This window comes from Ammospiza caudacuta, chromosome 15 (genome assembly GCF_027887145.1).
Source record: "Ammospiza caudacuta isolate bAmmCau1 chromosome 15, bAmmCau1.pri, whole genome shotgun sequence".
In the NCBI taxonomy this organism is placed as follows: domain Eukaryota; kingdom Metazoa; phylum Chordata; class Aves; order Passeriformes; family Passerellidae; genus Ammospiza; species Ammospiza caudacuta.
The window spans coordinates 11,142,771-11,168,107 of NC_080607.1; the positions used below are offsets into that span (position 1 = coordinate 11,142,771).

General features: G+C 48.0%; 3 protein-coding genes across 12 annotated transcripts in view; 2 read left to right on the top strand and 1 right to left on the bottom strand.

The window, feature by feature from the left end:
- Positions 1 to 4,900: 4,900 nt before the first annotated feature.
- LOC131564321 (oxidative stress-responsive serine-rich protein 1-like) lies at positions 4,901 to 9,887 on the bottom strand. Of its 3 annotated transcripts, none has more exons than XM_058814707.1 (4): positions 9,870 to 9,887; positions 8,926 to 9,046; positions 7,157 to 7,267; positions 4,901 to 6,510 (listed from the first exon to the last, which is right to left on the bottom strand). In XM_058814707.1, exons 2-4 carry the CDS (start codon positions 9,000 to 9,002, stop codon positions 5,835 to 5,837), a joined length of 864 nt encoding a protein of 287 aa, XP_058670690.1. In that variant the 5' UTR covers positions 9,003 to 9,046; positions 9,870 to 9,887; the 3' UTR covers positions 4,901 to 5,834. The 3 variants fall into 3 exon arrangements, with proteins under 3 accessions (XP_058670690.1, XP_058670691.1, XP_058670689.1); XM_058814708.1 differs by lacking the exon at positions 9,870 to 9,887 and adding an exon at positions 9,623 to 9,834; XM_058814706.1 differs by lacking the exon at positions 9,870 to 9,887 and having other exon boundaries at positions 8,926 to 9,131.
- A 102-nt stretch (positions 9,888 to 9,989) lies between these two features.
- LOC131564379 (oxidative stress-responsive serine-rich protein 1-like) lies at positions 9,990 to 15,845 on the top strand. Of its 7 annotated transcripts, none has more exons than XM_058814805.1 (4): positions 9,990 to 10,031; positions 12,295 to 12,411; positions 14,189 to 14,302; positions 15,051 to 15,845. In XM_058814805.1, exons 2-4 carry the CDS (start codon positions 12,332 to 12,334, stop codon positions 15,736 to 15,738), a joined length of 882 nt encoding a protein of 293 aa, XP_058670788.1. In that variant the 5' UTR covers positions 9,990 to 10,031; positions 12,295 to 12,331; the 3' UTR covers positions 15,739 to 15,845. The 7 variants fall into 7 exon arrangements, with proteins under 7 accessions (XP_058670788.1, XP_058670792.1, XP_058670794.1 ...); XM_058814809.1 differs by having other exon boundaries at positions 10,006 to 10,031; positions 12,298 to 12,411; XM_058814807.1 differs by lacking the exon at positions 9,990 to 10,031 and adding an exon at positions 10,255 to 10,547 and having other exon boundaries at positions 12,298 to 12,411.
- A 3,366-nt stretch (positions 15,846 to 19,211) lies between these two features.
- The window catches only part of JPH2 (junctophilin 2), a 29,860-nt gene continuing 23,734 nt past the window's right edge, over positions 19,212 to 25,337 (top strand). The window contains exons 1-2 of one of the 2 annotated variants that reach the window (XM_058814605.1): positions 19,212 to 19,800; positions 21,680 to 21,897. In XM_058814605.1, coding sequence (XP_058670588.1) covers positions 19,422 to 19,800; positions 21,680 to 21,717 — 417 coding nt within the window. In that variant the 5' untranslated portion in view covers positions 19,212 to 19,421 and the 3' untranslated portion in view covers positions 21,718 to 21,897. Of the gene's footprint in view, positions 19,801 to 21,679; positions 21,898 to 25,337 lie in introns of those variants that run through there. The other variant, XM_058814604.1, reaches the window with a different exon arrangement.

A 25,337-nucleotide genomic window follows, 5' to 3' on the forward strand; every position in this document is an offset into this window, starting at 1 on the left:
GAGAGCGGCGCCAGCCCCGCATCGCATCACATGGGCTCCAGGCAGCCCATCCCCGGGGCAGCCCCGGCCCCCGGGCACTGCGGGCGCGGGTCACGGCTCGGGCGGCTCCCGGTGCCGCTCCCGGTGCCGCTCCCGGTGCCGCTCCCGGTGCCGCCGCTGGGCTCGCTGCCCGTGCCCGCGCGTGGCGGGGCTCCCACGGAAACGTGCAGGCATCGCTTCCCGAGAGGAGTCAGCAGAGGAGGCTCCCGCCTGCCGGCTCGGCAATCCGGGGCAGCTCCAACCCCTGCGGCTGCCTAAGAACATTTTTCAGCAGAGATTAAGATTTTTTTTTTTTTTTTTGAGTGCTTTAGATATGGCGGATGTGTAAAGAATAGCCACAGTGATGGACACTGGCTTTAAAATGCCTAGAAGGTGTCGTTGTAGCTTTCAGGGAAAGAAGCAGCAATGGCTCTTTAAAGGTATTCAATTATTTTTGGAAAGCACAAATTAATTTTTGCCTATTGGGTGTTATGTAGCCCATACAAAAAGCCCAGGAGCCTTTGGTGTGTGCCAGCTGGGGGTCACTTCCAGAATTAGCAAGGTGTGTCACAATTCCAAACCGGCCAGGACACTCAGAGGGCACTGGGGCTTCTGGAGATGCTGCTGCTCTCCAAGCCCTGTGAGCATCCCACAGAGGTTTGCAGGCACAGGTGTGTAGGCATAGGGCAGCTCCAATCCCTGTAGCTTCCTAAGAACATTTTTCAGCAGAGATTAAGATTAGGGTTTTTTTTTGTTTTGTTTTGTTTTTTTTTTTTTTTTTTTTTTTTGTTTTTTTTGAGTGCTTTAGATATGGCAGATGTGTAATAAATGGCCACAGTGATGGACGCTGGCTTTAAAATGCCTAGAAGGTGTCTGCCTTGCAACCTTCACACAAAGAATGGCTCTTTAAAGGTATTCAGTTATTTTTGGAGAGCACAAATTAATTGCTGCCTATTGGGTGTTAAGTAGCCCGTACAAAAACAAGTTGTGTCACAATTCCAAACCGGCCAGGAGACTCAGAGGGCACTGGGGCTTCTGCAGCTGCTGCTGCTCTCCAAGCCCTGTGAGCATCACACAGGGGTTTGCAGGCACAGGTGTGTAGGCAGCTGGATACACAGACCTGGATATCTGGATTGTGCTTTATGACACTTGGCTTTGTTATGCCCCATCTCCAGCAATCTGGGAGCCTGGAGATATTTTCCCACCCTTGGAACTATTGCCAGTGCCAGAGCATAACGCCAGTCCAGTCAGGGGTGTTGTAGGGGCAGGTTCTGGTGAGGGTGGGGGACAGGCCCTGCAGGCACAGGGAGCCAGCCTGTGTCTCAGGGCTGTGTGAGGGCTCTCATGTGAACCACTGGGGCTGGTGAGGATAGAGACAGGATGGTTTGGAAGAGCTGGTTTGAGTGGGGAAACTGAGGCACGCTTCACCCAGGAGCACTGGGAGGGAGCAGGGCCAAACTGGTGCCCAGCTGCATGAATATAGTGCAAGGAGCAATTTTCTAGGGACTGGGAGATGAAATGAATTATTTGGTTGTTGTGATGTTCTGCTCCTCAGGGTGTGCAGAAGGTGATGAGAGGGGAGAGGTTGGGAAGTGCTGTGCTCTGCCCTGGCTCCTCCCTGTCCCCCATAGGCAACAGCCCCCAATTACAACCTCTCTCCCAAGTCCCTGAACTGGCCTCGGGGTCACCTATGGGGACAGGCTCTTGCTTGGCCTCTCCTTGGGGCGGCAAAACCGAGGGAAAACTGAGCTTTGAAGAGCTGGGCACACCATGTAGCACCATCCTGCCCCTGCTCCGCAGCCTCCCCTCGCTGCAGGCGTTTTTGGGGGCTCCCTGCACTGAAGGGGACACGGTGGGGCAGGAAAGGCAGGGATGGGTTGGCCAGGCAGCGGCTGCTCTCCCTGGATCGCTGTCCAGACGGCCCCATCTAGTGGTACAGCTTGTGATGGATTCGTGCTGCGCCGTGGGGAGCAAAACACGACAGGGTTTATTTACTGCATCCCTCCGGGTCCTGCAGGCACACGGAGCCTCTCTAGGGGACTGTTCATTTAGCTGGGGTTCGGCTTGCTAAACCCGGCAAGGCTTGGAGGGCACGAGGGGTGCCAGCCCCCGACCTTGTGTGACCTTGAGATCATGCCCAGCATCCAGCAGAGCCTCCCTGAGTGCCAGAGGGGCCGGTGTGGGGCTGCCCCATGGGATCTGTGCACAGCCCTGGCAGAAGGTGCCACGGGAGCAGATTGTGGCTGCTGGCAGTTGGGGAATACTGAATCCAGGGGAGGAATTTCAGAGCTGATGCAAAGATTCCAAAGATGAGAGAACAGGAGGATGGAGTCGGTCACGGGACTTTGCAGGCACAGAAGAGCCCTCCCTGTTTTAGAAGGAGAGGGTGGAAAAAAGGCTCCAGAAACGGCTCCATTGATTTTTTTTCCCCCCAGTGGCCTGATTCAGTGTCTGCCAATGTAAAGCTCAGCTTGGATTCGATTTGGCTTCTGTGAGGCAGGAAAGAAATGTCATTGATCCAGGGTGTCCTTCTGCTTCCTGCTTCAGTTTAACTAGTCCTGAAAGCAGAGAGACAAGGACTCGTGCTATGGAAAACACCCAGCTGGGTCTGCTGAGATAGGAAGCAGAGTTGGGATCAGGTAAGAGGAAAGTCCTGGGAGCACTGCAAGTCCACTGGTGTGTGACAGTGTTCACAGGGGTTTCAGATTGGGGAAGAGACGAGGATCTGACTCCATGTTTCAGAAGGCTGATTTATTATTTTATGATATATATTACATTAAAAATGTACTAAAAGAATAGAAGGAAAGGTTTCATCAGAAGGCTAGCTAAGAATAGAATAAGAAAGAATGACAACAAAGGTTTGTGGCTCAGGGTCTCTGTCCGAGCCAGCTGACTGTGATTGGCCATTAATTAGAAACAACCACATGAGACCAATCACAGATGCACCTGTTGCATTCCACAGCAGCAGATAATCATTGTTTACATTTTGTTCCTGAGGCTTCTCAGCTTCTCAGGAGGAAAAATCCTAAGGAAAGGATTTTCTATAAAAGATTTCTGCCACACTGGTGCTTTCTCAGAGTATTTCAGACATATTCTGTAGATTGACTGGGAACAGATCCTGGAGCATCCACGCACAGAAAAGTTCCCCCAGGCTTGTTGGGGCAGGTAGAGCAGAGCTGGGAGCAATAGGGCTGCATTCAGCACTGTTTGTACCAGGGCATCTCTACTCATCAATCAAGCTAAAGGTGCTGTGCAGGCATTCCCAGAGAAGATGCAGTTTTCCAATAAATCCTGAGGTTTCAGGCAGGCAGCAAAAATAACTCACTGCATTATCAGAGTGACATGGATAAGCTGAACTGAGAAGGGTTTGATGGAAACAGTAAGTTTGGGCCTCTCTTAGGGCCCATCATCCACCCCCAGGGGTTGGTCTGTGCTGTGCAAATGTCACCAGCAATGTTCCAGTACATTTGCTGCAAACATCACAATTGCAGTCAAGAACCAAAATATCTGTCCTTGCTCTGCCACAGGCAGCACTAGATGTGCTTAAACACTGGCAAAACCAGGGGTTCAGGAAGGAAACAAAATGAGTTGCTGTCTTTTTTCCCCTTTTCCTTCCTCCTTCACTAGCAGTTGCTCCAGTCCTCCACAGGACACTGTGTGCCCTCAGAACCTGCGCTCAGACTGCTCCCTCCTACCTGGTGTTCTGGCAACTTAAATTCATTTCTCATCCCTCAGTTTCAGGTTATATGTTGGACTTTTTTAACCCCCATGATTTCCCCAATTCCTCCTCTTGGAAGGAAGAGCAGGTGTGTGGCACATTGTCCTGCTCCACAGCTGAAAACATGCCCTCCAATGCTGTCCATCCTTACTGGGTTTATGTAACAGCAGCCCAGACACTTCCCGGGGTTCTGCACACTTTATTCCAGAGCAGCACAGCAGAAACTGCCCCAAGGTGACCTTGAGCAGGCTGCCACTCCACATTTCTACAGAAGGGCCTTGCTGTGCCCCTTCATTAGGCTCCAGATGCAGAAAGGAGTGGGGACAACCAATACCAGGCTTAAATAAGCATTTTTGTGCCTGTGGAAGAGCTGTGCCTCAGTTTCACACACATGGACTGTGGATCAGGGCTCACCAAGAGGCAGGGAAACAACCTTCTGTCTAGCAACAATTCCCATGGTGTTAAAGAGGGCACAGAACCAAAATATGAATAAAAATAGGAGCAGACACCCTCTGCTGAAGCAGAAAACACCCTCCACCAGCAGCAAAGATAGCTGGTACTAAATATTTATGTTTACAAGCAAAGTACATATGACACCAGATTTTCTGTAGGGAGAAAGAAGGGAAAGTGGAGAAAACCCAAAGAGTATGTGGGTATTGCAGGAGGGAGCTGGAAGAGGGAGGTGACAGGAGGAAATGTAGGAATCAGTTACATTTAATTTGAGTAAGAGCAAATACTGCATGCTAAATATATACATGAAACTTAAGAGCAAAATTAGTTTTAGTTGTATTCTTATTGATTTTGATTTATTTGGATTTTAAATCTCAGCTTCCTGGACTTGTAAATTTTTGGGATGGTGAGAAGAAAATCTATAGTGATTATCATCTAGAATGTCTGAGCCTTCTCCAGCACAGAATACAAGGCCAACTGTCCACATCTGCTCTTCATCTATTTTTACACAACTGCTTGTGACTCCTTGGCTTGCTGACCACTCATTTTTCAGCATGTAAGTAAAAATTACAGTACTTTACTCAGACATGGTTGTTGAGCATGTACAGCTGACGCTGAAACCAGAGTTTTGTTAGGTTTTTTTTTAAACTAAAAAGGTCTTGAGGGAAGAGGAATATGTGCCAAATTAGTCAGACTTTAAGTTGCTGGGTTTTGACAAACATTTATTAATGCAAGTCTCGGCAACAGAATTTTTTATTGCAGTTATTTTCAACCAGCAGGAATGTCATAGCTCTACAGCACAAAGCCAGGATGATACACACAGCTTGCTCACCCCCTTTCCATACCACTCTGTGTATCAGATGTGCTCAGAAACATCCTGTATAGATGGTTCCATCCTTTCCACTTCTGAGACTGCACAGCCCAAAAAAAAGGTAGCCTGCTCCACTCCCCCCTAAATTATTCCATCTGTAAAGCACAAATAACAAAATATATTTTTACTTCTAAGAGCTTCACTTATCTGCAGAAAAATAGAACTGCTTAAGAGTGAGCGAGTTTGATTAAGGAAGGATCCAAGTACACACGCTCTGGACCTCCCAAAAAAATTGTAAGGAAGAAGCATTCACAACTTGATCCAACTAAAAAAGGAGCCAGCCAGTGCTCAAGGAAAGGAGACTCATCCTATCCAAAATGCTGAATGCCTTCTCATCCTTCTCTGTAGAGCAGGATAAAGAAGATGGAGCTGTAGCTGTGACACTTTTCTCTAAGTATGGAGATACATTAAGAATGAACATTCCAAACACATCAAAATATCAGAAAAAAAATATAAGTTTTTTTGGTTTTGTTTGGTTTTTTTCCAAAACATAGTGAAAACAGCATACAGAGCTTCAATATCCACAGCACAAACCAAAAACCAAACAGAGCTCATTTGATCTAGAGTGCTTTTGTTAAGGTATTTAGAGACTTTAGTGCATTCTTTTTAGAACTAAGCTCAGAAACTATATTTAATTTTTCATTTTATTAGAAAACTAAACTGTATGAGGCAAAGAAACATTTAATCAAACACACAACAGTGAAAACATGGCACTGACAAGGCAATTAGCCCAACCATTGTATCCAACTCTGCTTCAGGATTCTCTATTGCTTACAGTCAAGTATACATCATCTCTGCCATGTGAGACATTTTCTTCGGAATATATAAGTAGTATTCCATGTATCCCGAAAGATCTTCAATAGTCACATCATCCACAAAGGCTCGAGCTTGCTCAGAACAAGACCTGGGAGAGCTTGCTGAGGCTGTCCCAGAGGGAGATCTGTTCTGGAGGGAGTGGGCATGGACTCCCAGGACAGCCTTCTCGCACTCGGACAGGACGCTGCGCAGCCCGGAGAAGGAGTACACCTCCATGGTGCGCCACTGCTGGCACTGGCACTTCCTGTCCCTACAGGGGCACTGCCTGCCCTTGCTGAGCATGGATAAGGACTGGAAATCTGAGGTTTGCAAGCTGTTCTCAAAGGATGAGGAGAGAGCAGGGCAATTCTCCCCCAGCTGCTGCAAAGGCTCTTCGGCGGTGAAAGCTTCCAACGGTTCAGTTCTGTCGTTACTGGCCTCGAGGTGAGAATCCTGCCCGTCCTTCGTACCATGTTCTGCTGGGATAAAAACATCTGAGCTGATGACACCCTTCGAGGTGTCTGCCTGGGCTTTGTGTTTCAGCTGGCTGTTGGCTTTCATGTTGCAATAGGTGAACTTGGGAGGGTGCAGGACCGGAGACTTGGAGCGCCGGCGCCGCGGGAGCCTGGCCGATCCTCGGGAGGGCTTTCTCACACACCTGCAGGGTTCAATAGGGGAACAAGTGGGTAACTCCAGATCTACTACAGCTCAGGAAGCTCTAAAATGTCATTAAAAACATTCTACAAGTTATTTTTCTGCTCAGAAATACCAGATGATTGGACACTTACAATCTCTGACACAAAGTGTGGAGGACTCTGAAGAAATTCGGGTTCCCCCAAAGGAAAGATATACACAAGGAACCCTTACTCAAGGTGCTTCCCCCCAGCTCTTCTTACTCAAGGTGCTTTCCCCCAAGTCAGTCTTCTGCCTTAAGCAGATGATACTCTGTCATCCCAAATTCAACTGTAGTGCAGAATCTGGGTCAGCTGGAGCTGCTGGCAGAGTCACACTGAACATCCAGGTACTTCAAAAGCAACAAAAGAACCCAAGAGTGAGGTGAAAAGGGGATGCAAAGGTTTAAGACTTGCAGAAAAGTATTATTGATGATATCAATAGAAAAGAAAGTTTTGGGAACCCTCTCTAAGAGAAGATGCAATATTGTTTTTAAAGACTGATGAAATCAAAGAACAACATATCGGTTATGGAAACATTTTGCGATAGAAAGGAAAGATATCTTGAAGCAAGTAATTAACAACAAGTGGCAGTGAAAGCAGCCTGCAACTGTTCAATGTGTCATGTTTTACCCATGCCATGCTTCCTTGGAGCTGACAGGCTGCTGCTTGGCTCCATCCATGGCTGCTCTTGTCACAGTTCTGAGAATGGTCCCGTCGCCCACGGACAGAGCTGCGATACATCTGGGTGAAAAGGGAAATGCCACATCACACAAATGCCTGAACACGCAGCTCCAGAGGCCCACAGCCACCCTCTGTGCTCTGATTGCTCAGCTAAGCCCATCAAATTTGCTCCCTCTGTAGTCAGTGGGTAGAAACAGGGCCTTAGAGGGATTTATACAACCCCTCTTACTATACTGGCCTGGTCAAGTGGCTAAAGATAGGTGAGATGAAATGAAAGGCAGCCAAAATGCCCAGAGGTTGATGTCATGCCCTATTTGTACTAAAATGACACATTAAAGGAATGTAAACTCGGGTTCCAAACGTTCTTGTCAGACAATAGTCATTAAAGACAGTCTCCTACTCCTCTGAAAGCAAAGCCAGGCACTTGGAGCAGCAGGCTGAGGGGAGAGTTGGTGGAGAAGTGGAGGAGGTACAACAGGCAAGGACAGATTGCTGATTTATTTAGTTCTCATTAAATTTTTGAGATAAGCATGGAATGATAAAAGCATCTGACCCTAGAGGTCTAGATGACAAACATAAATGCCTCAGCATAAATGCCTCAAACTATAAATACAAATGAATTTATATTTATAGTTATGATGGCTGCAGGTGTGATTTGGAACACAGGAAATTTTAAGAAATGAGGCTGAAATTCAGCAAAGAGCCCAAATACTCTGCCCAAAGTTGATCTTAGCAGATTAGTCACAAGATTTGAGCTGTTCACAACACATGCCTGCAAAACAAGATCTCTTTATGCCTAAGATGTCATCAGGAATCAACCAGAAGCCCACACAGTCTGTCAGTGATACTACATCAAAAGTGTTATGATTAATAACCATAGTTCCTTGATAGAGAACAGCTATTTTTTCCACACTGCTCAGAAGACATCCCAAAGAAGAGGGAGAGAGTAGCAAAGCAAAATAGATTTCCCCATGCAGAGGAAATCCTGAATTCACAGTGTTGATGGCTGTGGGGATGAATTCACAAGGTAACAATGTCAACACAAAACTTCCTCTCATGTTTGTAAATTCCCAAAAGACTTCAAGTGAACTGTCTCAGAGTATTAGACTGCAGAATTTTATCAGCTCTTACACTACATATTACCAGCACACCCAGTATCTTTTATAGTAAGAGTAACTTTTTATGGTAAGAATGTTTGCAGACTCCACCAAATCCCCCTGAAATCAGAAATGCTCAGAGTTCATATTTAGCCTGAACCTTCCCAGTGACACTGGGCTCCCCAGCACACTCTGAGGTGTTGGTGCTGCTTTCCAGACACCTTCCAAGCAAAATTTTGTGTACTAAATAAAGGTTTACATTGTGGCTGCAGACACCAGTGTTTACAGGGACAGACAAACAAATTCTGTGTCACACCAGGTGACTACAGCTATGACAGTTTGAAGTGGATTCACTGCTTTTGGTGAGTCTTTTCATGCTTCCATGCAGTCACTGTGTGATTTCAGTTGAATATTAGTCAAAATTACTCTGTAATAAAGTACTGCTTTGTATATTAGACAGTTATAATGACTGTATTTCATCTGAAGTGATGCAGTTCAGAGAGAGCAAAGAACCTTTCACCAAATGACTTTTTCTTTTTGAAATGTAAAAGAATAGGAAAAAATTACAAATATATAATAAAAACCTGACAAATTACATTGCCTTTTTTGTTGCTCACTTACCCTGCTGCATCCACTCTCAGCTTTTTGAATGCTGTTTGTAGACTCTCCTCCTCTTCATCTTTAGCTTCCAAGTCCATTGATGTGCTCTCAGTGGGTAACCAACCGTGCCATATAGAATAAACTGAAACACAGACATTGGGATATGATACAAGGTTTGAACACAGATACTCTGTACAAAACTGACTGACACCGTGATGGGTGCTCATTCTTCTGTGGGCAGTGTTACTGACCAGACCCACCCTGGGCTTTTCACTGTGAACCCTATGTCAAAAATATCAAAGTGTCTTTTTATCAATGGGTGAATACAGATCCTGGCAACCTGTGTAACTCTGAGCTGTGAGCATGGCACCTGCAGCAAAGCTTCAGAAAGGTTTCAGGAGTCACAGGATGGTTTAGGTGGGCAGGGATCCCTGGAGGTCCCATTCTCTTGCTCATGCAAGAGAAACCCCACGCTGGTTTCCCAGGACCATGTCCAGGTAGCCTCTGAATAACCCCAAGGAGGAAGACTCCAGAGCCTCCCTGGTGCTCAGCCACCCTCAGAGCAAAGCGTTCGCTTTGGCTCAGACAGCGTTTCAGTGCGTGCCCATGGTGCCCGGTCCGGTCCGCAGGCACAGCGAGCAGAGCCTGGCTGTCCCCTCCGTGCCCACCCTTCAAGCATCTCACACCCCGCTGAGATCCCTCCCGAACCCTTCCTCACCGCCAGCACCGCGGGGCCGGCGGGCACTGCCCGGTGTGACAGCCCCGCTGGCCCGGGCGCGGGACCGGGACCGGCGCCAGGCCCGAGCCAGGCCCGCGCTGCCCGTGCCCGCCGGAGCCTCCCCAGCCGCCCAGCGCCGGCCCCGCTCCGCCCCCTGCCCCGGGGCCTGCCCTCTCCGCCCCGCCGGAAGGCCCGCGGCAGCCCCTCCGCTCCGCTCCGTTCCCGGGGTGCCGGGGCCGCCACTCACCCTCACCCACCGCCGCCTGCCCGGGGCGCGCAGCACAACAGGACGTGACGTCACCGCCCGCGGGGGCGCGCCCGGGCCCGCCCGCCCCGCCGGGTGCGCGTGCGCGAGCGGCGGCGGTTCCGGGGGGCGGCGGGAGGCGGCGGGCCCGGCCCGCGGAGCGCGGTGAGTGCCGCTCCCGTCCCTGCCTCCATCCTCCTCCTCATCTCCTCCGGTCCTCATCCCGCTCCCCTGCGCGGGTCCCCCTTGCTCCCCCCGAGACCGGTGAGCGCCGTCCGGTCCCCGCGGCGGGACCTTCCCGCGCTGTTCCCGCCGGCGCCGGTTCCCTGGTGAGGGCGGAGGGCGCCGGGGCAGCCCCGGCGGGCGCGGGCGGTGCTGAGTCACGGCCCGGGGTAGCGGCGGGGGCTGCTGGGGCTGCCCGGAGTGCGGGCGGGAAGGGCTGGGCAGGGAGCTCCGGGCGGTTCAAAATGCAGAATGAAAAGATAGAAAATAAAATTAAACATACACGAGTTGCTGTCCCGCGGCCCGGGGTGTGACCGTCCCTTCCCGTGGCCGTGGGTACCCGCGGGGGATGGAGGTGCCCGAGCCTTGTCACTGCGCTCGGTGGGCTGGTGGTACTGGGAAACAGCCGAAAATAAAATGAAAAAGGAACGGTGCGTGTTTTCCTGGGAGGTAAAAACAGTAAGTTTCAGTGTGGTTTTTGATACAGTAAACTTTTAAATGGTTTTCACAGTAATTGATTTTTTTTTAATGTGTGTGCTCGTTGGCTGGTGCATTTGAAATACTTGAGCTTATACTTTGTTATCTTTCAGTGAGACTTCTATTTAAATAAATTCTGCATTGTTTTGAGTGTTTGCCGTGTTGGTGATGAAGGGCAGCACGATAAAATAGTCTAAAAACTGGTAGTCTATTATGAGTAATGTACAGTGATTTTAAAACTCTCATCTTTCTGCTAAGGCTATGTAATACAGGAGTTTGTTGTAAAAAACCCCAAACTTATGTAGCCTGATTTTTTCTTAATTTCAAAGAATCATCTGAGGATGACTTGGGTGCCAAAGAATAAAAGTGAAGTGAAGGCCATCTGTTTTACCATAGCAGTAATATTTGGCTAAGAGAAAATATGAAATAGTAACTTGCTCAGATGAGCGTCATGTTGTCAGTGTTTAAGCTTCTTCCTCTCCTGTTTACTCCCTGTCTGACTCATTGGACACCATGTGCCTTGAAATTGTTGTGCTGCATTATCCTCGTGTGAGTGTGTGTCATAATAGCTGTGTGCAATCCAGGTGGAATCACAGCACAGTGAGCAGCCAGAGCAGCAGTGGGGAGGGAGGGAGGGAGAGCTGCCTCTCCAACTGCAGTGAGAGGGAACAGAGATTTCCCCCATCCCTCTGCATGAGTAACTGAGCTGCAGAGCTTCTAACAGAAAAGATCTCAGTGAAGAGAGAGTTCTTTTCCTTGCTACAAAAACAGCTTGTGCAGGGCTTTGCACTTGCCTTTGCTGACGCTCATGAGGTTCCTGTTGAGGTCCCACTGGTGTTTCTGCCATTCATCCCAGTTTGGTGGCATCAGCAGACGTGGTGGGGGGACCCTGCCACATCACCCAGGTCATTAATGAAGATCTTAAACAAGACTGGACAGTCCTGACCCTGGGGTACACCACTGGGGCCTGACCTCCAGCAAACCCAAAGAGCATCACATTTAGAAAGATCTGAGGTCCTTTCTAGCTAGATTAAATGATGTCCAGGATAGATCAAAAATAAAGCAACAAACCAGCCTTTTTTATTATTTTAATTTAAAGCAAGGCTTTCAAATTGCTTTTTGTATTTGTTTGCATTCGTACTTGTTCACAAGTTGATACCAGTAAATTTTAACAACGATTTGTAACAATAATACCATGTTCTAATAGGACTGTGTAACTGTTGCTGGGACCTAGACATAAGGTCAAAAAGTTTTGTTTGGATTAAATCTTTATCGTGTTTTAAGAAAAATCTCTTGGTTTGGATTTTTTAAAGTGTATGTGTAACACTGAGTCCCAGATTTAGAAAGAAGAGCTGTAGAAGGTTGACTATTTCTAATATTGTTGTTCCATCTCTCTTCCACCTCTTCTACAATTATTCTGATATCACTGTAAGACAAGTGGAAGAGTCTGGCTGGGCTGTAATGTATGTGCAAGATGCTGTTGACACTAAATTTGACTTTGAATTGTTAATTCACCTGCAGTTGTACAAGAGACTGTTCATTTCATTCTTGGGTACCATAAAGCTTGTTCTGAGTCAGCTTTCAGAAATGTTCTACTAGAATGACCTCAGCTTTGTGTGCTCAGTGTGCTATTTTGAGCATATTTTCACATATTATGGTGCTGCTGGGCAACTAATGTTTTTAACAAGGATTTGGCCCTTATTTTCTTGTGTCTTTTTTCTGATTGTAGCAGTACATGGTAATTCCATCACCTCCTGGCCATCCCAATGATGAAATCAGAAGCTAAGGATGGAGAAGAGGAAAGCCTGCAGACAGCATTCAAAAAGCTGAGGGTTGACACAGCTGGGTGAGTAACAACACAGGAAGGGACAGACATAACATCTTACAAATGGACTCAAAGGGAACACCCTTGCTGTGAAATTTGAGGGAATGAGGTAATTGCAAAAGGTTAGGCACAGAAAGCTTTCATTGTAGTTAAACAGACTGAAATAAATTCACTACCTGCAGACTGCACTTCTTAAGGAGTTGTAAATTGTTTGATTGCTGTCAGCTTGCAGCAGGTTTGAAAGAAAACTCACAATCATGATCAGCTCACAATGGGCTTGAAATGAATTTTGGCATGAATCTGGCTGCCAAAGGTTACCAGTCCATAGGACTAGAACTCTGCTGTTGAAGTTAGCATTTTACCATGGTTCTGAAGGCCTGTCATGAGAATAAAATCACATCTTTTCCCAGGAGAGAAACTTTCTTTCCATGTCAGTAAGGGAGAGCGTTAGATTCAGTGCATGATTCCCACACAAACTATTTTCATTGCTGTCACAAAATTTCTATTAATAACCAGAATCACTAAATGGGAAAGAATGCTTTTTGTGTTGTCTTGCTTTGTGGAGCTCTGACACGTGGCACTTACCTTCCCTGTCCCAGGTGCAGAATACAAGCACCACATGTCTTCTCTTGGTAGTGATAATTTTTACCTGAAATTAAATAAAGGAAGGCTTACCTATGTTTTTTTCTGCTGACAAATGTGCACCATTGCATATTACCTGTAGAATCTGGGATCCCATAAGCTGTTGTCAGTGATGCAATTACACTGTCACTGAAATGAAAGGGCAGGTAAGGCAGCATCAACATGGTAACTAGAATTAGCACAGAGCTGAGATTGTGAGTAGCTGGGCTTCTAAAGTTATCTTTTAAGTAATTAAACTCATTAGTAATGAGTTACCTCTCATTTCTTCAGTATCTCTAGTACCATCCTCCAGCTGGGCATATTTGATTACTTTGGAGCTTTTACTGGTGCCTTTTGATCTTGTGTTCTGTATTTGTTGTCCTTTACATGGAAATTAGTTTGATTAACAGTTTGGATTCTCTTAACCCCATCCTAGATCAGTGTGTGGGGACTCATTTTCACTTTTCAGGGAATCTGTCCTGTTTGCAAACTGATTTAGCATAGGGTTTGGAAAATAATTTTCTTGGGATGTCCAGTGTAATACATGAAGTCACAATTTGAAAGAATTGTTCAGGGATTATTGTGAGTCCTTCAAAATGGGAGTGTGGAATGAATTCATAGCACCAGAAAATTTAGTAAATCTACTAAGGCCCCTGCCTTGAATAGAAGCTGAAGGTCTGACACAACTCTGTGGCTCAAATGATTCAACTTGCAGGAGTATGAGGAGTTTTATGTTGACAGGCTATGTTAGACAGACGCTTAAGTGTTCTTCAGCTAAACAAAGTCTATTTATGTCCAAAGAACATTTATTTTTAGGAAAGAATGGCTTATTTGTCTGTGGAAAAAGAGACGTGTTTCTTCAGTGCTGGTGTTTCTGCCTTCCCCTCTCCTGGGAAGCTGAAATTTGGCCATTGTGTGTGTTTGTCACTGACACGTGGGGTGAACGGCATCTCTTGGTCAGAGGGTCTGTTACACAAACCTTGGAGATGGGAACATGTCAACACTCATCCTTCAACACTCATCCTTCTGATTTGGGTCTTTGTGGGCAGGTCTTTGGAGATGTATTCTAGATGATTTGGAGCAGTATTTTCTGGGAAAGAAGATGGACAAGGGTTTATTTTCATATTCATAGCGTTAACCAGTGTAGGCTGTTAACTCTTCATTCTGTCTCTCACAGATGTGCCACTTCTCTCTCTGTGGGTGATGGGACAAGTCCCAGAGCAATAGTTAGAACAGTGGCAGATGAAACCAAACCTAAGAATGTGTGTGCTTCTAAGGAAACCTGGCATGGGTAAGAGAAGCTTGGCATTATGAAACTATTTCCAATGATACTGCATTGAAAAGGAATATTAAGTAGACAGTTTCTGGTTGGTGCCCCTCTAAACAAGAGACTTGAATTGTCTTTACCAGAGAACTTTATAAAATACTCACAGCAGCTTTTTCTCTTCCTATATGACTGCTGTTCTTCACAGTTATGTGAAGTGAAAGGAAATGCTGGTCACCTGTAGGTGGCTAAACATTGTAGATATTTCTCAATGCAAGTGTGAGCTGCTGGTTTTGAATCAGACAATTATGAATGCATCTCTTTCAATCATTGTTTGACACTGCAGAAGCTGTCATTGTACCTTGGGAACTAGATTAAAATCAAGAATTGGTTTCTAGAGTATCTCTGCAGAACTTCATGCTCATCTGAAACAAAACTATCCTTTGCCCTTGATTCATTAGTTTTGTGCTCTTGTCTTGTGCTTTGTCCTTCTTTTAGCAATTATTTTGTCATGTCTCACATGCTTTACTCGTTTTCTGGCCTTTAAAGCCCACTCTCTAAGATGCATTTCCATGGTGTTCCTTTTATATTGTATTCAACTGCTTGTCTAGAACTGAGTCAAATTCCAAGACAGCAGACTACCCTGAGCAAATACTCCAAACCTAAAGCTTGTGCATGCAATACAAATGCAGGAGAGATTTTGCTCAGTGTTACTTATAACCCAACAATAATTATTTTTGTGAATCTTCATTCCCTTTGTGCCTTTCCCTGGCAGGTCTGTGAAGAAGCCCTCGAGAGGAGTTGTGAGAACCCAGCGCCGCAGGCGTTCCAAGTCTCCAATTCTTCACCCTCCCAAGTTTATCCATTGCAGCACAAAATCACATTCCACATGCAGCCAGCTGGTGCAGAAGAGCCAGGCTGATGCCCAGGAGGACAGCAGTGGGTTTGGGGTGCCAGTCCCAAAGGAAACCCGTGCACATGAACACTGCAGCGTCACTCTGGACGTTGGCCACAAGGGAGCTGAGGAGCCTTTGGGAGTTTCTGTTGCACGGCTGACATCAGAGAACACACAGGAGAACTCTCCAGCTGCAGCTTCTCCAGCATCCAAAACAAGACTAAAGACTACAGAGCTTTCTGACTTCCAGTCTATGTGCAAGCTGAACACGAGTGAGCCATGTGCATGTGCAGATAAAGCCTGCCAGTGCAAACTGTGGCAAGATATGGAAGTGTACAAATTCTCTGGCTTGCAGAACACCCTCCCTCTGGCACCTGATAGAACAGTTTGTGAGGATCGCTCCCAGCCTTTGCCATCAAGAACTCCCTCAAGTTCTCCACGCTCTTGCTCTGAGCAAGCCAGGGCCTTTGTGGATGATGTGACAATTGAAGATCTTTCAGGGTACATGGAGTATTACTTGTATATTCCAAAGAAAATGTCTCACATGGCAGAAATGATGTACACCTGACAGCAAGGAGAACTAAAAACAGAAGTGTGGCTGGTTGAAATCTGTCCTCAGGCACATCATGTGAATATGCAATCCACTCCCTGCTCACTGTGCTTGCAATAAAAACACTTATGTGCATCTCAGCTGATGTTGATTATTTAAGCTGGACAAACAGTTCAGTTTCAGCATTATAATTGAAGCTTGGAATAGATAATGTGGTAAATGAAGTTAGAGCGTACTTAAGAGTACTTAAGAGACCCAAACTTAATTCTACTTTGTTTCCAGAATCCTCTTTTTCTTTGTTGGAGAGGAGTCCCTAGATTGCTTGGTGGTTAGAGCTCTTGTGAGACACCTGGTGTCATTCAGCTCCTTTGAAATCACTTTGACCTCAGGTTGTAAGGCTCAGGCTTGTGGTTTTGATGCTTGTGCCTCTGATTTTATTTCATAAGGAGTGTAACCATCTCATACTCTCCCCTAGGTACTTCTACTGGAAAAGTGGAAAGCAAACCTTTCACTGAATTTCTGTCAGGCCTTAGAGATTTGTGTGCATTCTCCAGGGAAGTTGCTGCTGTGGTTAACCAAAGGAAAAGTGAGGGCAAGGACTCTGCTCACTGTATTTGTTATGGTGAGCAAACCAGAATTTGCTCATGTCAGTGGTCTTAATTCATACACTGTCTGTCACTTTTGGGTTTTTTTTAGCTTCTTTTTTATTGTACTCTATAGGACCCAATATTACCCTTCCTTCAGGCATTAAAACCCATTGACTGGAGTGAACAGTTGTCAGTTTTAGGGGAATCTTGAGCACTCTCTCCACTCCAGTCCTGCTAAACCATCATCACTTTAGCTGCCCTGTCCAGCTTTGCATTCTCCTGGAATTTACTGCTTCAGAAGCAAGCAGCTCTCCATACATAGTGTGCACAGTGTCTCTTTTATGAGTGTGTAGCAAAGGAGCATCCCATCAAATATTATAATTTGTTGAGGGTAAGAAAAATTGTGTTTGGTTTGTCTTTACTATTTGTGGTACCTCAACTTTCTGAGGTGTAAGATGTGGAGAAGGAATGGAGACAAACATTTTCCTGCAAAATCATTTGGTGTTTCTCTTGGGGGTTTTTTGCAGTTCCTGTGGCAGCACCTGGTATCTCAGAACAAGTGGCTGTGTAAGTTTACCTGTTTTGCCAGTTCTGAAGTGTCACCTGCACCATGCAGAATGTACCTGTGTCCCACATCTCCTTCTGTGCTCTGCAATAGCTGCATTTCTGCCACTTTTGTTCTGAAGTCAAGGCAACTTTTTGGTGACTGTTGTCTACAAAACGGGGCTACAAAGTGCAGAATGACTTTATTTCTCAAATAATTATTCTTAACTGCTCTCAGATGCAAATTCCAACCACAGCACTGTCATGGGGCTGAAAGTGCCTTTCAAGAGTGCACTGCTTTTAGCACTTCATTCATTAGTGACCACAGACCTGTGCTGCAGGGTTTAGGATTGCACTGTCCACTGCTCAGTACTGTGTTAAAGTGGATTGAAATCCAGGAGATGTAAAAATAGTAGAAAAATGTGAGCTGGTGCTGACTGAGAAGGTATGAGCAGTGCCACTAGGGGTCAGCCCCAGGCTGGGGCTGGCTGCTGCAGCAGGCTCAGTCTTCAGGGAAAATGGGAATTTTTCTGCCAAAACGAAGAAATAAGAGCAGCTCTTATTTCCTTGGTGCCTCTTATTTCTGTGTGGTGCCTTTGTGCACACAGACTGTCAGTGCTTTCTGAAGTTTGTGTGCATTTGTTGGTGGTCAACAAAAGCTCTTTAAATACCAAAATCTGCATAAGTTATTAATGTTTAAACAAAGTGTGCAATCAGTTCACAACTGTGCTGTGCAATTAGGAAAAGTTGCTAAGTAAATAATTACATAGTCCTGAACTTGGCATCCTCTTGGGACAGTTACGACATCTTTGGGCTTGTGAGTGCTGGAACACCGTGGAATAGAAGCCCATGAGTTGCTGCAACCGCTGCCTTAACACTTTCTCTTCTGTTACCACAAGTTGTTTTCAGATGTTTTGGTCTTCACAGAAACCATAAAGCAAAACCTTCTGGTTTTGCTTTGAGAAAATGTGAATTTATCGCCTTTAATCATGTAGCAAGAACCTTGAAAACTTGCCTAAGCAGTCTAAAAACTTAGTTTAAAACAACAAAAAAATTTTACTTGAGCCAATTTCAAAATCTGACCTTTTTTTAAAGAAGACTTTAGAGGGCTGGTTCTGCCAAGTGGCGCTTTTGAGTCATGTTGGAATCCGTTACCAAAGAGCTCATTCCTTCCTGTGGCTGAATAAAAGTGAAGCCCTTTGTAATTAACTTTCTAACTTGGTCCTTCTCACCTGTGCCTGCAGGTGTTCTGTGTTTATGTGCTGTCCATACACAGTTTCTCTTGCAGTTATATATTGTGTGCTTCCTCTGTGCCTTTTCTTCCTAGAAATGCCAATGTGGAGATTGAAAGTGGAAAAACTGAGCCTGAACCCCCCACTGTCTGTGGCAGCTTTGGTGGGATTTTGGGATCTCCCCTGGCAAGGGCTGATAACACCCCACAGCTCCTGCAGCTTCTCAGCTTGGGGGTCAGTAAGGGAGGGTAATTTCTCCATGTTTTTTCTGGGACTGTCTTTTTAGGAGTGGGATGGGTGTGCTGGAAGAAGAGAGGGCTTGGATTAGCCTGTTAGCTGGTCTTTCAGTTCTTGTCCTCTGCCATCTATTTGATGACATTATTATACATCAGGTGTCCTGTCACTACTCCCTGTGTCTGCAGTTGTCTGCCATCTTTTCCACACACAGACTGAATTATGCTGCTGGCTGTTAAACCAAAGGAAATTTGGGGATTTTGTTGTTTGGGAGAGAGGGGTAAATGACTACTGCTGAACGTCTTTCGCTGCCCTAAAGCAGTTCTGGAAGGTCACTCTGGGAGTAGCAGAGGGGCTGCTCTCGGTGATGGCTGTGCTCTCTGTTCCACCTGTGCTCAGGTACACCGGTGTGAGTGTCCCGGCCCCGGGCGCTCCGTCCCCGCATCCCGCGGGGCTCCGGCGGAGCGGGACCGCGGCTGTCGGCCCGGGGGAGCGGCGGCCCCTTCCCAGGCTCTATTTTAAGCAGACATTTACTTTCCCAGCCTCTTCTCCGCCTGGATCCCTGCCCGGGGCGGGGGACGGCGGGGGGGTGGGATGTGTCTCTCCCCTCCTTCATAAAAGGGCCCCGAGGCGGGGGCCGGGCTCCAGGGGGGTTATTTTTGGGAGCAGCTCCTGGGATCCGATGGCCTTGTTAGGGCAGCGCTGACCTTTCTCCCGCCGGGGGAGGAGAGCGGGACGGGCGGGCGGCGGCGGCCGGGCGGGGGAGAGCGGCGGGTTCGGGACCCCCATCCCTTCTCGGCCGCGGGGATCGGGACCCCCATCCCTGCCTCTAGGCGGGGCGGCTCCCCGGGCGGCCCATGCCCGTGCCCGCGGGGCAGGTACCGGCGCGGAGCCGCTGCCCCTTCGGGGGGGCTGGAGCTCGGCCCGCCCTTCTCCCCTCCCTCTCGTCCAGTTTCTCTCTCCTGCCGTGCCCCAGCCCCTCGGCCGGGCCAGGCGAGGCAGGAGCGGCCGCTGTCGGCGCCCAGCCCGTTCCCTCCGGGGATGCGGGAGCCCCGGAGCGCTGCCCCTGGGAACGCTGCCCGGCTGAGGGGCACCGCAGGGCACCATGAGCGGCGGCAGGTTTGATTTCGATGATGGAGGCGCCTATTGCGGGGGCTGGGAGGGGGGCAAAGCCCACGGGCACGGCATCTGCACCGGCCCCAAGGGCCAGGGCGAGTACTCGGGCTCCTGGAACTACGGCTTCGAGGTGGTGGGCATCTACACGTGGCCCAGCGGCAACACCTACGAAGGCTACTGGTCCCAAGGCAAGAGGCACGGGCTGGGAATCGAGACCAAAGGACGGTGGGTTTACAGAGGAGAGTGGACCCATGGCTTTAAGGGACGGTACGGCGCCAGGCAGAGCATGAGCAGCGGAGCCAAGTACGAGGGCACATGGAACAATGGCCTGCAGGATGGCTACGGCACCGAGACCTACGCTGACGGAGGTAAGGTGGCTCCAGAGGGAACGGGAGGGGGATGAACAGTGTCACACCCAGCCCGGGACAACAGAGGCTGCATGTTGGCTCTCCTGTTCCCACTAGACAGGCACAGTGTTCTACAGTGAGCCATTGGGGTGCTTCAGTCAAAAGGGGAGCTTGGGCTGAAGCCATCTCATCCATGTGTGCGTGCCCTGATTTTCCCAGTTGGGCACAGAATGCGCAGCTCGCTGTGGACGTGAGGGAGGAGCAGCAGCAGCATTGCCCCAAGCTGCCCTTAAGTGTCTGTTTTGGCAGTTAACACCAACCAACTTGATTGTGTGTAGTCTTTGACTCCTGGTTCCACAGGGAATGGTTATTGCAGCTTCTGGCTGAACCAGCCCAGAAATCCCCAGCTGGTGCAGCACAGCAGCGAGTTGTGAATGTTCTCCTGTCGGATATGAGCCACCCACAGCATCCCAGCACGCCTTCCCTATGCATCAACACTGCCTGCATGCCTCTGACGGGCTGCCTGCACATCTGCTTTGCCAAAGAGTTTTGGTTGAGTCTGTCTAAGCTGTTTAGAATATGTAGCCACACATATTGCCCAAAATCCCTTTGGTTATTTGGGAGGTTTCAACCTCCACTACTATACAGCTGCACCGTGTAGTCACATATTTGTTGTGCTCTGTAAATGCTCAGTCTAATTGTGTTCTTGCATTAGTGGCAATTCTGGGGTTAGAAACATTGAAAGAATTTCTGTGAAAGTCATTTAGTAGCTCTTCAGCACTGTAATGTTCCGGGCTGCCACATTTAGGATAGCTAAATAGATAGGGCGATTTGAAAGAAATACCTTTTAAAATATGGATCAGAATTGCATCTATAATTATCTAGGACAGGCATTGGAGTTTGTTTATAAACCAAATTTAATATGAATCCTCAGAATGAAAAGCATCACATTTATAGATATTAGAAAAATGGACTAATTCAAGACTGGCTTTCAGGGCTACGTTTTTCATAAATATTTCTCAATGAGTTGTCTGGGCTTGTGGCTAACTTTAAGATTGAGAATTTAGTCTTGAAGTTCACCCATTTTCCTTATGCCCTTGGATGTTGTAGGTACAGACACGAACTGACGCATCCCTCCAGCTCCTTAAATTTTTCCCCCGTTCTCTCCTGTGGCCATGGAATGGTTTAATGGGTGCAGATTGTGTGCACAGAACCTTCATGTGAGGCCATAAGAGGAGTAGGTGACATGGGAGGTGTGCTGTGATGAGTAAAGAGCAGCAATCAGGTAACTGTCAGCAGCAGCTGCCATTGGGAATTTCATTCTGGAGATGTCAAGGTCTCCTGTGAATTTATTTCCTTGATGCTTCCTAAAATGCAAATCCTTCTAAGGGTGAAGGGCTACTGGAATTCCAGTTAATGTTCTGGGGGAGAATTTTGAGGGGTAAGACTTGACATAGGGGTTTGGTTAGATATGGGACAGAAGAGTGGGAGAGATGAGCCAGTGCTCTCTCCTGCAGGGATATAGAATATCCTGCTTCTGTCAGCACAGTGCTCCCCGGGGTGTTGTCCCTCACCCAAGAACGTGCCAGCTGCTTGGCCCCTGGTGCCACTGGGGGCTGGCACTTCAGCCCTGATCCGTGGAGATGTGCCCTGCCAAAGCACTGAGCTCAGCCCCACGAGGGTTGTGCTGGGGTGCCCAGTGCTGCTCCGTGTGCTGGGTCATCACACCCGGGCTGATCTGAGCTGTTCATTCAACACAAGAGCTTCTCTGATGGCACAGCAACATGGATAAAACTGCAGTCAGGGATCACCATCCAGCACCACACCTGAAGGACAGGGGTGGAATGGTCCCACTGACCTGCAAGACCTTTTCCTGTTTTTTCTTCTCACCTGCACACAGAAACCACCTGCAAGATCCAAATGTGGCCAGACTGCTAATGGGACCTGTTAATGTTTGAATTTGAGGTTGCCAAGATAAACATCTGGAAAGGCTCTGGATATCTGCTGTCCCTGGAGTAGGGGACATGATTCCCAAGTCCCTTGGAAGCCAGCCACACGAGGAAAAGGGCTCTGGGAATGTGCAGCCCTTGCCAGGTCGTCAGAAACTTTAGGTCATGGTTGGACTGTTTGCAGATTTCAGGGAAATGTAGCTGATTCTGATGTTTTAAAATAGACTTTAACTTTTTATATATACATATATATATATAGACATACATAAAAATTTACATTTCAAAATACACTTAAAATATACTTATAGGACTGTCTGTGTTTGAATCTTGTGTCTGGCCAAGATTTTAAAAAAGCCCAAATCTGGAGTGAAGCTTTCTGAAATCCCATGTAGATTTTTGGTTTCCAATAAGAACCAGGGTCATGGTATAGTTTAGCCCAGGCACTGTGTGAATTATTTGCTTTTCTCTCCACTACCAAAAGCCCATTTTTGTGGAAGCTATGGGAGACTGATGGCTTTAAAGAGGCTGAAATCAGCCAAGGGGTTCAGAGCTCCTGGTGTGGCTGTGCAGACACAGTGACATTCTGATATATCTCTGTGTGTCCAAGCTGGATATACTGTGTGCTGCTGTCACCAGGGCAGAGCTCAGAGCCCTTTAGAGGAGCAGAATGCTCTGGCTGAAGCAGTGAGTGGGGCTGTGGAAGGCATAGCATGAAGGAACTCATTGTTCTGCAACATAAGCTGTGAGTAAACATGTAGTTATTTGGCTTTGCCCTGTGAGTTGTCCATGCTGCAAGGAAGACCTCATTTTTTGGATACTTTTGTGCATTTGACTGTGAGTCAAAACCCTGAGTCAAATCTTACTGCAGAAAAACTGCTCACTGAATCATGCTGCATACCCATGGTCCAGCCCAAAGCCTGTCTTTGCTGCACAAATAACTGCTTATATCTATGGAGGGGAAAAAAACATCATTTGCAATCAGTGCAGCCTAAAACCAACTTATTTTTGATGCTGCAATTTGTTCTCTAGGGTGCTGAGGAAAACAGTGGTGTCAATTCACCACGAGGAAACAATTAGACCAGTCAGTGATCACAAGACCACAGAAGAGGAGAAAAGAAATGCAGAAGTGCTTTACTGGGGAGATGAAATGAAATGGGTGATAGGGAGCAGCACAACTCTTCCCTGTAGCAGGGCAAGTGCAGTGGAAAGGGGCCTGGACCAGGACAGAAGGAGCATCCATGGGATTGTGGCTGGGAAAGGAGGAAAGGGGCTTGGGAGAGCCACCATGGTGCTGGCTTTTGTCTGCTGCCTTTGTAGCAAAGCTCCTGCCCAGCCGAGTGTGATTCATGAGTTAATATAGTAATATTAATTAATTAATATAGGAGTTATATATTAATTATAATAGATATTATTTATTGTTATTAATATATTATATTTTAATACATAGTCTATCTATATTATTAATATATATAAAATATTAATATAGGATTTTTTTTACCCCTCTATGTGATTTTCTTTGCTTTTCTTCTCCAGCAGAACCCATCAGACACTACTGCTGGCACCACAAGGCAGCACTCTGTTTTTGCTGGCCTGTCCTGCACATGGTGCTGTGCATCATTTAAATGTCCCTGGCCACTCACACCGAGTTCCACCCTGCCTGTCATCGCAGTATCTGGGTGACAGCAGGGGACTGTAGGGCAGAGAAGTGATTTGAGCTGTTTGCATTATTTACATGGTTGTTTGTATTATTTACATTCATCACTAATTATATGGGAGCCTTGAGACGGGCTGGGAAGGGGAATTGTGTCACTGCTGGTGATGGGATGGTGCTGCTGGGCTGGAGGGCTCTGGCAGCTGAAGCTTTTGCTTTGGATGGAGCTGTGCACAGTCCCATCCTGCTGCTGGGGTGAAGCAGGGGCTGCTCCCACCCCTTGGGAGTGTTTGGGGGTGAAGGCTGCAGGGATGTAATTTCTATTGATCCCACAATTTAGTCCTTCCCATCCTATGAAGTTACCCAGGCAGCATCACCTGCTGTGCAGAGGTGATGAATTGTATTCCTGGGGGTTGCACAGGAGCCAGTGGTTTTTGTATTAGGACAAATAAAAATGCAGCCAACAAAGGATTATTTGGGCTCTGTCCCCCACTAATCACACCCTGATGAGATGAGGTGTCTGTCCCAGTGCCCTGATGAATCACCAGGGATGGGGAGGCAGGGAAGTGGGTTCCCTATCCTAAATAGAGATTTATTCCACATCCATTGCTTTTAAATTATTTTTACAGAACCTCAGACATGTGTGAGCCCATGGCACCCTGGCTGACAGCTCTGTGTGCTGCTGTGCCCCCTTGCCTGGGCAGTGTTGGATCTGGGCTGTGCTGGGTCTGGTCTGGGGAGGTGCAGCCCGGCTGCAGGGGTATTTTGCAGAGCCCACGTTCAGTGAGGTGCCTGCCCTGGGCTGTGTTGGATCTGGGCTGTGCTGGTGGCCTGGGGATGTGCAGCCCTGCTGCAGGGGGATTTTGCAGAGCCCACGTTCAGTGAGGTGCCTGCCCTGGGCTGTGCTGGCTCTGGGCTGTGCTGGATCTGGCCTGGGGATGTGCAGCCCTGCTGCAGGGGGATTTTGCAGAGCCCACGTTCAGTGAGGTGCCTGCCCTGGGCTGTGCTGGATCTGGCTGGAGAATGTGTGGCTCTGCTGCAGGGCATTTTGCAGAGCCCACGTTCAGTGAGGTGCCTGCCCTGGGCTGTGTTGGATCTGGGCTGTGCTGGATCTGGCCTGGGGATGTGCAGCCCTGCTGCAGGGGTTTTGCAGAGCCCACGTTCAGTGAGGTGCCTGCCCTGGGCCGTGCTGGCCAGGCAGGCCTTGGCTGTGCTCGCACCCTGCGTGCCCTGACGCACGGCTGCCGGCGCCTCCAGCCGCTCCCTGCCGCCTCTGGCTCCTCTCCAGGGCTGCTTTATGGCCCTGCCCTGGCACACAGCCTCAGCTGGGCAGGAATGGCAGCACGACAGGGACATGGCAGTGCCTGCTTGCCTTGGCTGGGCAGCCGTGGGCAGCACTGTGTCCGTGCCCTGCGTTCGTCCAGGCAGGGTTGGCAGCTCTGGTCACAGGGGCAGTGTTGGTGCTGTGCAGGCTGAAATCAGGGAGCAGAGAGCAGCCTGCAGAGCTGAACCCTGCACTGAGGGTGGCACTCCATCCCTGCTCCCTGGAGACCCATTGGTGGCTCTCCCACCCAGCTGCCTCTGGTGCTGTTGAGGGGGACAGAGGGGGATTTGCTGGAGTGCAGCAGCTGCTCTGACCTGACCCCCGAGGAGTAAGTGAACCCCCTCAACCTGCAAGATTTTCCAGAGTTCCTTTTCCGGAGAATTAACATGGAGGCATTACCAGCTGCAGCCTGATACGTGTGAAGTTGTTCCCATCCTAGGAGAAGGTCTCCAATGTCACCCTGATCATGTATCAGCCCTGCTCGCTGGCTGGGTGGCTGGGGTGGAGCACTGACCTCACCAGGGAGGGACATGGGGGCACTCTGGGGTCTCTAGAACTTCAGCTTGCACTAGGAACACTCATCACCATTTTATGGAGAGGGATTTGGGAGCATGGTGAGGAACATGCCCAGATG

Bases quoted from the DNA above. Each gene is read 5' to 3' on its own strand.
- LOC131564321 (XM_058814706.1), bottom strand. From the start codon at position 9,131: ATGAGCACCCATCACGGTGTCAGTCAGTTTTGTACAGAGTATCTGTGT. The intron at 7,268-8,925 runs GTAAGTGAGCAA...CTTTTCACCCAG, and splicing joins CTGAGAGTGGATGCAGCAGG to ATGTATCGCAGCTCTGTCCG. The intron at 6,511-7,156 runs GTAAAACATGAC...TGAACCCTGCAG, and splicing joins TCCAAGGAAGCATGGCATGG to GTGTGTGAGAAAGCCCTCCC.
- LOC131564379 (XM_058814805.1), top strand. From the start codon at position 12,332: ATGATGAAATCAGAAGCTAAGGATGGAGAAGAGGAAAGCCTGCAGACA. The intron at 12,412-14,188 runs GTGAGTAACAAC...TGTCTCTCACAG, and splicing joins CTGAGGGTTGACACAGCTGG to ATGTGCCACTTCTCTCTCTG. The intron at 14,303-15,050 runs GTAAGAGAAGCT...TTTCCCTGGCAG, and splicing joins TCTAAGGAAACCTGGCATGG to GTCTGTGAAGAAGCCCTCGA.